Genomic DNA, 13,590 nt, shown 5'->3' with positions numbered 1-13,590 from the left:
AAACTTAAGTCAAAAAAGCACACTCTCTTGCTGCTTTCCACACCTCCCCTAAAACAAAACCAATTGCATCACAGAACAAACAAGAAGCATTTCTTTAAAGATGAACAGTGCTTGCACCCTAAGAAAAAGAAAGTGGAAGTGATAGCAACACTACCTGGCGAATGTTGCCATAACCACTTTTTTTTCCAGGTTTTTAGTATTGTCATTCATTTGTTTTCCATGTTGTAGGTTTTGAAGCCTGCTGGATTTAAATACTTGGATCCAAACTTTTAAAGGGGCCTCAACTGTGTCTCCATTCGTATATCGGTGCAGCTGTGTGTGTAATTTTTGAGCACTGTTTGTGTGCATGCAATCAGTAGAGTACAGGGACTACACATAGTTTGAAAATTTGACGCTTTAAAAAACTCTTTAAAGCCACTCCACAGCAGTTTGAGGAGGGTGTGCACTCCTTCCAGCACAGAGGGTAGAGATGCGACACAACAGCTTTCATTAAAGTCATGTTCTTTGCCCCTCTCATGATCAGGTTTTGAATGAGATCTTTGCTACGTATTTTATCTAAATTTGGGGAACATTTTGTGTCATTCCTCTGTGAAATGTCCCAGTTAGCTAAGACATGGGAACGGTTATTTGAACTAATGCCTAAAAACTGGTGTGCTGTCTTTCATCAGAAAGATTTGAGCTGCCATTGCTAATGTGGAGGCTTTATTGATTTATTTATTTTTTAATTTTTTTTAATAAAGTGATTTGATGAAAATCAAAACCAGGGAAAAACAAAACTCCACTGAAAATAACACGTCATGTAGTAAATGCAGAGGAGTAGTGCTTACCAGATCTCAGTTCTATTTGTGGTCCAACCATAAGCTGGCCTTATGGCTTGAAGCAATTCACTTTACCTCTGTGCGCTGTGGTTTCCTCATCTGTAAAATAAGGACAATGCACAGGTGTGTTGTTAGGCTTAATTCATTAATGTATGTCAAGTGCTTAGAGGGCCTGGAATGGCAGGTGTCTGTAGAAATGCAAAGTATATGATTAGTATTTATTTATTGATTAGATTATATGAATATGCCTGGATCTGTGTCAAGCTGACCTGAGTGACCCTATACTAATTTTGTTTGGTACCCGCTTCAATATCTTTATCCCCAATTCCTTGCACCAAGAGCAGAGCTGATGAAATTGAAACTGGAGAGAGCCAGACCTCTAGGTATGGTTGTGCTATTGTTCCGGGCCCGCTCTTCATCCTGCAGTGGGCGCAGGGCTCCATTTGCCCCTTGCCAGTCACAGTGCTGGTGGCTGCTGCCTGATCTGACTGGCTGGTGGCAGAAGTTGGGCACTTCTGAGTCCCTGCTTGTCTAACCATCTCAGACAGCAGCTTGTTTTTGGCTGTGTACAGAAGGAAGTATAACTCCACCTTGTCACATCAAGTATTGAAACAGCAGCCATCTGCTAAAGCCTCAAGCCACCCTTGCATTGCACGAGCGAATGGTTGAGATGTATCTTTCCACATCTGTAGTTATTGGTAGAGCTGATCAAAAATACTATATTTTATGGAAATTATTTCAAATGAATTTTTCTGATTTTTTTTCAACAAAAATCCCCCAAGCCTGAAAAAATACATTGTTTTTTTTTAAACTAAAAAAAATGGACTTTTTGTCATCCGTCCTCGTATCTCTTCCCCCGCCCCCCCCCCATGTCTATTTTTCAAATGAAGGCAGTGTGGGGAGGGGGAAGAAGTTGGGGCAAAATCAAATGTTTTGCTTTTTCTCAAGTTTTTTAAAACAAATATTAATAAAAAATGTTTGTTTTAAAAAAAAAAAAAGCAATTTTTCATCTTGAAAGGAGTTTCAGATAAAGAATGTGCGCCGGCTCCAGCCAGCAGCCCAGTTCTATCTCCTTTCCTCCCACTGACTTTCTTAGGATTGGTGAGTGTTCAGCTTCTCTGGCAGCCTGGCCCTGTGTGCATTGGCTCTGCCTGCTTGAACAAGCAACAGCGTATAGTGCTTTGTATCCTGAAAGGTCCCACAGCCTGTCATGATCCGCAGCGTTGCTTAAGAGCCGCCTCCCCTGAGTTTAGAGTGGCAGCCAGCTGGTGTCCAGCAGTTGAGGGAGAGGGAGTCTTGGCCTTGGACATTGGGACAAAATCCTCCATTTATGGAAAATGCCTGGGGAGCAGGTTGGCCCCCGGTGATAAAAGCCTCACAAAATGAGCAAGGTCAGGTGAAATACAATGGAACTGTGTAAGAATGAGCATTTTTTTGCACTCCTCTTCGGCTTCCCCTTCCTCCAGAGAGGACAGCATGCTGAGGGAGCTCAGCCTCCGGAGCGTTCTCATACTTATCTGCTGCTCCTACTCTCTATTGACGTCATGCCTTGCTTCCATCCTTGGATTGAAACACTTTTTAGGTTTTTGACTGACTTTTAAGAAAGGGCCTTTCATCTGGGAACAAACCAGGGGGGCGGAGGGTCAGCAAAGAGAACACTATCTTTGTAAGTCACATTCTGTGTCCACTTACTCTTGTTTCAGAAAAGGATTTATTCCCACTCAGCACAGGTTGCCTTCTGGCTCAAATCTGCCCTGAAGACCCGTTGCAGTGATTCTCTTCGTGTTGGCAATGCACCTGCAACTTTGGGAGCACTGTAGCAAAACAAATAAGCAGTAATAAATGTGTGTATGTGTGGTCTAGAAGCTAGCCCTGAGTCAGGACTCCTGGGTCCTAATTCCCAGCCTTGTCCCTAACGTGCTGTGTGATGGTTATTAAACTGACTATGTAAAATGGCTCAGAGGTATATTTGCGTAGTTCAGTGACACAAGTACATCTTTAAAAAGAATAGGAGTACTTGTGGCACCTTAGAGACTAACAAATTTATTGTAGCATAAGCTTTTGTGGGCTACAGCTCACTTCATCAGATGCATGTAGTGGAAAATACAGAAGGAAGACACACACACTCTCTCTCTCTCTCTCATACGTTATAAGGAGAGTGATCAGTTAAGGTGAGCTGTTGTCAGCAGGAGAGAAAAATAACTGTTTGTAGTGGTAATGAAAACGGCCCTTTTCCAGCACTTGACAAGGAGGTATAAGGAACTGGGGGGGTGGGGGAAGGGAAGCGGGGGAAGACAAGCATGGGTCATGCTGAAAGGTGAACTGTCAGGCTGGAGGGAGGGTACTAGTGGAGTTCCTCAGGGATCGGTCTTGGGACCAATCTTTCTTAACATTTTTATAATGAGCTTGGCACAAAAAGTGGGAGTGTGCTAATAAAATTTATGGATAACACAAAGTTGGGAGGTATTGCCAATATTGAGGAGAGCCGGAATACCATACAAGAAGATCTGGACGACCTTGAAAACTGAGTAATAGAAATGAGGTGAAATTTAACAGTGCAAAGTCATGCGCTTAGCGACTAACAAGAAGAACGTTTGCTATAAGCTGAGGATTTATCAGTAGGAAGTGACAGAGGAGGAGAAAGTCCTGGGTGTATTGGTTGATCACAGGATGACTATGAGCTGCCAATATGATGCGGATGTGAAAAAGACTAATGCACTCCTAGGATGCATCAGGCAAAGTATTTCCAGTAGAGACAGAGAAGTCTTAATACCAATATACAAAGCACTAGTAAGACCTCATCTGGAATATTGTGTGCAGTTCTGGTCTCCCATGTTTAAGAAAGATGAATTCGAACTGGAACAGGTACAGAGAAGGGCTAGTAGGGTGATCCAAGGAATGGAAAACTACCTAATGAGAGGAGACTCAAAGAGCTTGGTTTGTTTAGCCTAACCAAAAGAAGGCTGAGGGGAGATATGATTGCTCTCTATAAATGCACCAGAGGAATAAATACCAGGGAGGAAGAGGAGTTATTTAAGTTAAGCACCAGTGTGGACACAAGAATAAACCGATATAAACTGGCCATCAATAAATTTAGCCTTGAAATTAGGTGAAGGTTTCTAACCATCAGAGGAACAAATTTCTGGACCAGCCTTCCAAGGGGATCTGTGGTGGCAAAAACCTAATTGGCTTCAAGACTGAGCTTGATAAGTTTATGGAGGGGGGATTGTATGAGAAGACTGACTACAGTGGCATGTATCCAATCTGCAACTGCTAGCCGCAAATATTTCCAGTGGCCGGTGAGGGGTACTATATGGGGAGGGCTCTTTCGCAGGGTGTCTGGCTGGTGGGTCTTGCCCATGTGTTCAAGATCTAACTGATCACCATATTTACAGCCTGGAAGGAATTTTCCTCCATGTCAGATTGGCAGAGATGCTGCGAGGCAGGAGGGTTCGCCTTCCTGTGCCGCATGGGGCATGGGTCACTTGCAGGTTTAAACTAGTGTAAATGGTGGATTCTCTGTAACTGTGCAGGAGGTCAGACTAGATGATCATAATGGTCCCTTCTGACCTTAAAGTCTATGAGTCTTTAAATCATGATTTGAGGATTTAATTAACTCAGCCAGAGGTTAGGAGTGGGTGGGTGAGGTTCTGTAGCCTGCAATTTGCAGGAGGTCAGACTAGAGGATCACTATGGCCCCTTCTGACTTTAAAGTCTGAGTCTATGCTCCAATTTGATATCTCTGCAGCCTGAGCCCCACGATCCAGAATAGGCTGACCTGGGCCAGCGATGGCCATGCCAGTGTAAACATACTCTACTGGTCTTAAGAGAACTGGGAATGTTATTGACTGTATGGTAGTGTTTAAGAACCCCAGTCGTGGATCAGTGTCTCATGCTTGGGAGGAGCTCCCCATAAACATGCTCAAAGCTACTTCCCTATTCTCCTTCAAATGCCTCCTTAAAATTCTCCTTTGCTGTGATATGTTAGGCCACTGGTGTACTGTCTATCATGCTGACCAATATTGTCCTGTTTCCTTGTGCTCCTCCAGCTGTCTGTATACGTCTGTTGTCTCTTGTTTTATAAGTGATGAGCTAGAAAAATGATCTTTCCAACAGCATTATCATTTGTCTCATTCCTGGTAATCACTGGACAGTAGAAGGGCTCTTTCCTCCAAATAGTAACATATAAACTTTTGCAATATGGAGATCGGAAGGAAGAGCTGACTGATCAATAACATGCATGTTCCTTTATTTGGACACGCTTTTGAGCCCTTTTAATTTTTTATGGTTTCAGTTTTTTTTGTTTTTTGTTTTTTTTTAACCTTCTGTTTATCAGAATTAACATGAACAGAAACTTTTGTGATCAGATTTTTATCAGCTGCACATCCTCTGTCAGTGTATATACCCTTACTGAGTTCGTCTCGGATTACATGCACAACTCCTGCACTTCACAGCTTGGCGTGAATATCAAGCAACTCTTAATCTCTACTAGGAGAGTTCAAGTTTTCCCATATGCTGCCTACCGTTAAAGATAGTGGCAGATAAAGAATAAACTGAATGGCACAGCTAATCTAGACCCAGGCCACTGTCCGCGATCACAGCTATTTTCTACTGAAGTGTGGGGGTAGGGGTGACAAGGCTGTTTAAGCCGCTGGCCTATTGCTGTGAAGCTCTCTCCTGAATTATCAGAGGGGGAGCCGTGTTAGTTTGGATCTGTAAAAGCAGCACAGAGTCCTGTGGCACCTTATAGACCAACAGACGTTTTGGAGCATGAGCTTTCGTGGGTGAATACCCACTTCGTCGGATACATGCATCCGACGAAGTGGGTATTCACCCACGAAAGCTCATGCTCCAAAACGTCTGTTAGTCTATAAGGTGCCACAGGACTCTCTTTCCTGATTTATAATTTCCATGAATCTGGCAGTCTTCAGGTCACAATGGAAAACTTGCTGCTTTGAATGTAACCTTGCCAAAATAAAAATAAGTTAAACTGAAAGGGGTTGAATTTCGGTAGGAAGATTTTTGTGGAGGAAGATGGTGATCTGGAAGGCCCTCGGTTTCCATGCTAATGAGTGTGGCATAAGAGAGGATAGATTAAATAGATTCCATGGAATGCTGTTGGGCAAATATCAAACAATTAGGAGACAAGCTTTGAGCACATCTAAGTCACATGATGCCCCAGATGGGTCACTGGAAGTGGGGATTGAACGTGGGACCTATGGATCTAAAAGGAGTCATCTCTACTGCCTGAAATGAAAGATCCAGGTCTATTTATCTCAAAGGCTGTTGCAGATCTATAAAGCTTTGTGGACCAGCCATTAGAGGGGGGTAGAGAGCCACAATGTGTAAGAGAAGGTTACAACTATACTACAAAATATTTCCTGTCGCCACTAGCACCTGTTCAGCTGCATCAGTGATGGGAGCCCCCGGGTATACCAGACTGCAGTAGCTTGAGGCATTTTTACCACTACCATGTCAGTTAAACCTGCTGAAGAGCAGGTGTGAATAATGTGGTGGAACAATAGTGTCTGACAGCTGGAGCTTTGTCTGTCCTGAGCATTGTGATGTGCCAGCATGTCTCTGAGACCCTGATCTGTTTCTGCAGTGTTAGCTCTCATTTACTAAGAACAACGTGTCTATCACTAATGTGGATGGCAAAACCCATCCAAATGTTATATGTTATCTAAATGAGGCTGACTCAGTAGCAAAGAGGTGGGAATTGCCTCACTTATTTCAGTGTGTTAACTCTGAAGCATAATGATGGCAATTTTAAATGACAGTGCTGATAACTGTTTCACTGCTGATCAGTTTAACAGAAAGGTCCCAGCTACTCCGGGATTGTGGGAGGAAAATGGGATTGTAGGTGTAACTTGGATAGAGAGTACCCATCTCTAATCCCAGTCCAAAATCTGCTCTCTTACCTTGTGTCTAAACTGCATCTTGTTTCTTTTTGCATTGCAGTGCATTTACACAGGTTTTCACCTTCGGCCCAACCTTTCGAGCCGAGAACTCTCAAAGTCGCCGGCACCTGGCAGAGTTCTACATGGTAGAAGCAGAGATGTCTTTTACTGAAAGCCTCCAGGACATCATTCAGGTCGGTACCAGTTTGTGTGTGATTTTAAAGGTATTGGAGCTTTCTCCTCCATTCACTGTGTTCAGTGAACCTCCTATCACCTACTGTAATCTTTCTAGATAAATCAGGAGTTGTGTTGAAGGCAGCTAAGCATTTAAGCTCTCTTTGGGCAGAGGAATGGCCATTGAAGGGAAACGAGGAAGGATTTGAGAAAAGGGCTGATCCAGTGTGCTCTGTGTGAGCCATTGGCTAAACAGAGATTTCTACGACATGCTTCAGGATTGCGCTCATTTTTAATACAAAGGAACAACCTGCAAAGATTACTATTCCCAGCATGTAATATTCCACCTTGATTTTAGCAGAAGGCTGAAACGTGTAATCACTGCTGGTCTTACCAGTGTACTAAAGCTGAGATGAGAGCCATTTTGCACAAACAGATGCCACCCTCTGGCTCTCAGAAAGCACAGTTTACACATTGCTGTCCTAGTTGTTCTGAGGACCCCACCTCCTGGGTCTTGTGGGAAAGAGTCAGTCCAGAGGAAATAGAGAATTAGAATCTTTCAGGTTTCAGAGTAGCAGCCGTGTTAGTCTGTGTCCACAAAAAGTACAGGAGAGACTTGTGGCACCTTAGAGACTAACACATTTATTTGAGCATAAGCTTCATCGGACGCATGCAGTGGAAAATACAGTAGGAAGATTATATACACACAGAGAACATGAAACAATGGGTGTTACCATACAAACTCTAACAAGAATGATCAGTTAAGGTGAGCTATTACCAGCAGAGGAGAGAGAAATTTTTTGTAGTGGTAATCAAAATGGTCCATTTGCAGCAGTTGAGGAACACTGTGGGGGGGAATAAACATCGGGAAATACTTTTACTTTGTGTAATGACCCATCCACTCCCAGTCTTTATTCAAGCCTAATTTAATGGTGTCCATTTTGCAAATTAATTCCAATTCAGCAGTCTCTCGTTGGAGTCTGTTTTTGAAGTTTTTTGTTGTAATATTGTGACTTTTAGGTCTGTAATCGAGTGACCAGGGAGATTGAAATGTTCTCTGACTGGTTTTTGAATATTACTCTTCTTGGCGTCTGATTTGTATCCATTTATTCTTTTACATAGAGACTGTCCGGTTTGGCCAATGTACATGGCGGAGGGACATTGCTGGCACGTGATGGCATATATCACATTGGTAGATGTGCAGGTGAACGAGCCTCTGATAGTGTGGCTGATGTGATTAAGTCCTATGATGGTATCCCCTGAATAGATATGTGGACAGAGTTGGCAATGGGCTTTGTTGCAAGGATAGGTTCCTGGGTTAGTGTTTTTGTTGTGTGGTCTGGTTGCTGGTGAGTATGTGCTTCAAGTTGAGGGGCTGTCTGTAAGCAAGGACTGGCCTGTCTCCCAAAATCTGTGAGAGTGATGGATCGTCCTTCAGGATAGCTTGTAGATCCTGAATTGGAACTGCTGAATTGGAATTAATTTGCAAAATGGACACCGTTAAATTAGGCTTGAATAAAGAGGATGGGTCATTACACAAAGTAAAAGTATTTCCCGATGTTTATTCCCCGCCCCGCCCCACAGTGTTCCTCACACCTTCTTGTGAACTGCTGCAAGTGGACCATTTTGATTACCACTACAAAAAGTTTTTTTCTCTCCTGCTGGTAGTAGCTCACCTTAACTCTCACTGTCGTTAGAGTGTGTACGGTAACACCCATTGTTTCATGTTGTGTGTGTGTGTGTATCTTCCTACTGTATTTTCCACTGCATGCGTCCGATGAAGTGGGCTGTAGCCCATGAAAGCTTATGCTCAAAAAAATTTGCTAGTCTCTAAGGTGCCACAAGTACTCCTGTTCTTTTTGTAGAATCTTTCAGAATTTCTCAGGTTCTACAATTCAAAACTAATTCAAAGTTATGAAAGGTTTATGGGTTTTGCTCTATTTAGGGGGAAGGAAAGAACTTTGCCCCTTTGACTTTGAGAATTTTTGTTGTTGTTGTTAAATGTCTTGCAAAATCCTAATTTCTCTGGGTTCTCCCCCTCCCCCTCAATCTCTGACCACCACCATCAACTGTGAGAGAAATAATTCTTCCTATCACAGTGGTTTATTTTACAAGTCACATTCTGGATTTCAAAATACTTATTCTTGTAATGGTCTTATTTAAAGAAGTAGTGTTCCTGTTTCTTGAAATCACTGGGCAAGCCATTAAAAAATACCTGACAGCTGCACTAAGGCCTCAGTTAAGTTTCTGTTTCTCCATAAGTCTTTAGAGAAACTGATCTAAATTCAACACCTTTGCACGGCTCAGTACACCATGCAGCTTTTCTGTTGAAAGTTTATTGTCACTGAGTTTAGTGCTTTACAAAAGATGCCCAGTTGAAAGCCCTGGCGACTGATGGCCAAATTTGCATGTGTGGGTGTTTCAGGTTAGGTTTCTAAATCCATGTCTTGGTACCAAAATACAAACAGTCTGATTTTTCTTAAGTGTGGACTACCTGAACCTCCCATCAACACCAGTGGGGAGTTTTGGATGCTCAGTTCTATTGAAAATCAAGCCATTTGTTTAGGGGCGTAAACATGAATACACAAGCCTTACTTCAGGCTCCCGCATGTGAAAATTTTGGCCTAAGTCCTGGCACTGCCCTGCTGCCATTGAGGCTGACCTCTTACCCGGGGGTGTGTGTGTGTGTGTGAGGTTTAGGATCTTTGCCCATTCTGTCCTTGACCTCTTTAATACAAGCAACAAGGGCTAGTTATTTCCGGCACAGGAGTGGTGGCTTTGGGGCTGTAGATGCCTGCCCACTAGGAAACAGACTGAAATGGCAAAACTTATTTCGCATAGACCACCGATAGCTCATACCACTTTTCGTTCAGTATCACTCAGAATGTGATTGGTTTTTTACTGTCATCCTAAAATGAAAGGTACTGTGTTGCATTACACAGTCCCCAGAGCCGTCCCACAATGTTACCAACTCTTGTGATTTTTATCCCCTGTCTTGTGGTACACAGTGTCTTTTCTTAAAGCCCCAGCTGCGGGAGTCATATGATTACATAAGACTCTTAGCAAAAGAGTCTGTGCCTGTGAGAGCACACTGCCCACCAGCACCTGGCATGGAGCGCAAGGTCCATGAGTCCTCAGTTCCCCTGCTGGTGCAAAACATCACTGGTAAAGCACCCCATCCTCCGCTAGTGCTGGTCCACATAGGAGATTACAACCTACTACTGCTGTCGGTTACTCCATTAACTCAAGTGGCAGAGGTCTATGCAGTGCATATAAAGGTTCCAACCCTGCTGATGACGCATGTGGGTGTTAATATGATACCACATGATGGAATATTTCAGTTTGTTTTCATAAAATCCAACTCAGTTGCACACACAAAAACGACATTAAAAGAACATTATTAGGGCTGCAAAGTCAAACACTCGTTAATTAGGAAATGCCAGAATTAAGGTTGCCTGTGCAACCTTAATTTAACCCACTTGTGCATATGCATTATGATACAGTCTTTAATTACATGATCACATAATATTTTCCCACAGGACCCCTGCCTCATTCAGTGCACGTGATGGCTGGTGCTTTGGGAGTGAATCAGTGCTATATAATAGGGGAGGCTGTTGTTTGCCTCATTTGTTACAGAAGTCGGAAGGTACATAGTGAATGAGACAGGGCATTGCAGGAAGAGAAAGGACAGTCTTGTAGTTAAGGCAACTGAGTGCTGCCCTGAAGAATTAGATTCAATTCCTGCCTCTGCAACAGAGTTTCCGTGAGATGCTAGACAAACCACTTCAACCACACTTTTCACAGGTGGTCCCTAATTCTGTGTTCTTCGTTTTCTGGGGGCCCAGCTTGAGACACCTGGGGTCTGATGTGTAGAAGTGCAGAGCACTCACAGCTGCAACTGAAGTCAGTGGGAGCTGTGCTTTGAACAAATAAAGTGATATGTTATGCTAAGCACACTGAAAAATCATAACCTGGGTATCTCAAATTGGGCATCCAAAATTAGTGGATACTTTTGATCTTAAGCTCTATGTGCCTCAGTTCCCCATCTGTAAAATGGGGGTGGTAATACGCCTCTCCTCACAAGGGGTGTAGTGATAATTAATGTTTGTGAAGTACTCAGATAACATAATGGTGAGCATCATAGATAAGCCCTGGAGGAAATTAATAATTCTGTCTTCAGGGCAGGGTTTGAATAGTATGTAGTAAATAAGGCTGCGGCCTAGGAGAAAACAAACTATTAAATAGCTCCTCATTAAGTGAGCACTGTTCATCCTGTGCACTTAATGAGGCAGAGGTCTTGTGGAAAAAAATAGTATATAATGATGTAATTAAAGATCATTATGCATATGCACAAGGGGGCTGAGTTAAAGTTGCATGGGCAACTTTAATTTGGGCACTTCCTAACTTGATTGCTTGACTTTGCAACCTTAATAATGTGCTTTTAATGTAAGTTTTGTGTTTGTCATTAGGAAATACGTCATTGTCAACACAATGAGAAATATTCTCTTTGCAGCTGTTTCACTGACAAATTATTTCTGTTGGTCCTTTGGAGCAATTGTTTCTTGAGGCAAACATTTCCTGTACAGAAATCGTGAGAGCGCTCAACTAGGATCCCAGAGTTGGTTTCCAGGGTGATATGTTTGCCTACGACAGTGTTCAGTTACATCATTCACTTGCAACAGACCAATGTAGACAGCCGGTTGACACCGCTGACTGTTCTGTTGTGACACACCATGAGCACAGCCCTTGCTCTCTAGAAATTTAGCTCCTTACACAACAGCTATGCACACAACAGTGGTGAGCGAGTATCTGACATGAGTCTCACCCTTTTGTGAGAGCAAGTATGAAGAGGAGAGGAATATCAGTGCATGAAAACTCGGGTGAATCATGACATTGCTTGAACATGTAGCAACCTGCAATCAACCGAAGACTACATCATTGTCATTGGACACGATTCAGGGTGAATGTGTAGACAAATAGTCCCATGCGGGAGTGTATCAGTGACTGTGCCTTATGCTGACAGCAGAGATGCTCACACATTCTCCTCCATTGCACAGCAGCCCTGTTGTCTCAAACCTCCAATTTTGTTGCAAATGCAGTGCTGCTTTGTTGAAATATCTACTGTTTTCACTTCAGGTGTATTCTTAGATTGGGGATATCGAAAGTCACAAGCAGAGTACCACAAAGTTAAGGTCTGAGCTCAGAATCCTAATTGGAGACCTTCAAGAAGTCCTCCAGCAAAATCAGGGAAGGCCTGCTGAGACTTTTAACGTTTAAAAAGAAAAAAGCAGGAAAAAAATTGGGGGTGGAGGATGGGAAAATTACACCACCACCACCACCTCGCGGCTCCCTCTCCTAAAGAGAACAGACCAAAAAAATTTCCTTTGCAGGTCACACTTCTTCCAGGAGGCCTATAAACCTGGCCCCTCCACTCCATCCCATCACCAAACTACTAACAGAAATGAAATTAACAAGGCATTGGCTATACTCCTCCACTTGCTTTTGTGATCTCCTGTTTCCCATCCCTCCATCTTGTCCAGTTAAAATTGTAACCTTGTTGGTACATCTTCACTGCAAAGGAAGGTTTTATTGCAGCACGGATAGGCATGCTGGCTTGAATCTAGGTAGCAGGGTAACAACAGTTGTGTGTACATGGTGGCACGGGATTCACTACGGGCTAGCAACCTACGTACGTATGCTCTCAGGGTCACCGACGGGCTTGTGGCTTGGGTTGCTAGCTCATGCTACCACTTCTTGACTCCTGTTGTTACCTGTGCTAACTGGATTAAAGCTAGCACAGGTAGCCCTACCTGTGGTACAATCACACCTTCACTTTGCAGTGAAGACATGCCCCTTTGGGGAAGAGATCTTTCATCTTGATTTTGCCTTATAAAGTACCTTGGCAGTGCATATATAAATAAGAGTAACCGCAGTCAGGGAGAGAAAAAGGGTGAACCACATGGTTTTGGTTTTGCCAAAATAAAACCTCAGTCTCAAGCTTGGAAATATTTCTCAGCTTGTTTTTTCCAGACCACCCACTTTTTTTCCTGCAAGAAGAAAGCTGTGTATGTTGGTTGCTGTGGGAACCTAATTTTTACTTTAGCACAAAGCAAAAACAAAAAATAGTCCTACTTAAACAAAATAAAGTTTTGGTTTCATATACCAGATGGTGCTTTCATTTCCTAGAAAGAGGAAGCTTAATGTAGAATCCCTTCCTCACTGCCTGTTTGAAACTGGGCTGTTGTAATTATCAATGAATTTTCCTAATTTCATTTGCATAAGCCTTTTTCTAGCTAGTTTAAAGAGGGTACAAAGTTAACTGCTGGGTCACTTGCTGCTCAATCAGTTCAACTGCAGGAATGTTGGCTTTATGTATCCAGTGTAGGTGTAATGGTAAAGGTCTTCATTTACATGTGGTAGGGCCTTTCAGCCATTTGGATTTGCAAACACTTTCTAAACTGGAGGACAAATTCTGTTGTTTATATCCAGGCATCCCCATTACCTTCCATGGAGTTGTACAGATGTAACGGAGAGTAGTGTGTAGGAATCCATTTACCCACTGAGACAAATACAGTCACCTCTTGCAACAACTATTTCATAATCCACAGCAACACTTCTTCAGTTTGTGACAGGAGGTGAAGAATACCTTCTCCAGTTGCGACTAGCTGGAGAACTTGGACAGAGTGCCTAAAAGCTGG

At 42.9% G+C, this 13,590-nt stretch overlaps 1 protein-coding gene across 3 annotated transcripts in view; it reads left to right on the top strand.

The window, feature by feature from the left end:
- Window positions 1-13,590, top strand: part of NARS2 (asparaginyl-tRNA synthetase 2, mitochondrial) — a 77,779-nt gene that overhangs the window by 42,318 nt on the left and 21,871 nt on the right. For all 3 annotated transcript variants that reach the window (XM_039530996.1, XM_039530993.1, XM_039530984.1), the window contains exon 7: window positions 6,780-6,912. In XM_039530996.1, the coding sequence (XP_039386930.1) occupies window positions 6,780-6,912 (133 nt within the window). The remainder of the gene's footprint in view (window positions 1-6,779; window positions 6,913-13,590) is intronic.

Source organism: Mauremys reevesii, linkage group 1, assembly GCF_016161935.1.
Source record: "Mauremys reevesii isolate NIE-2019 linkage group 1, ASM1616193v1, whole genome shotgun sequence".
Taxonomy (NCBI): domain Eukaryota; kingdom Metazoa; phylum Chordata; order Testudines; family Geoemydidae; genus Mauremys; species Mauremys reevesii.
Note: the sequence above shows the minus strand (reverse complement) of the source record. Positions and strands in the feature narration are given on the sequence as shown.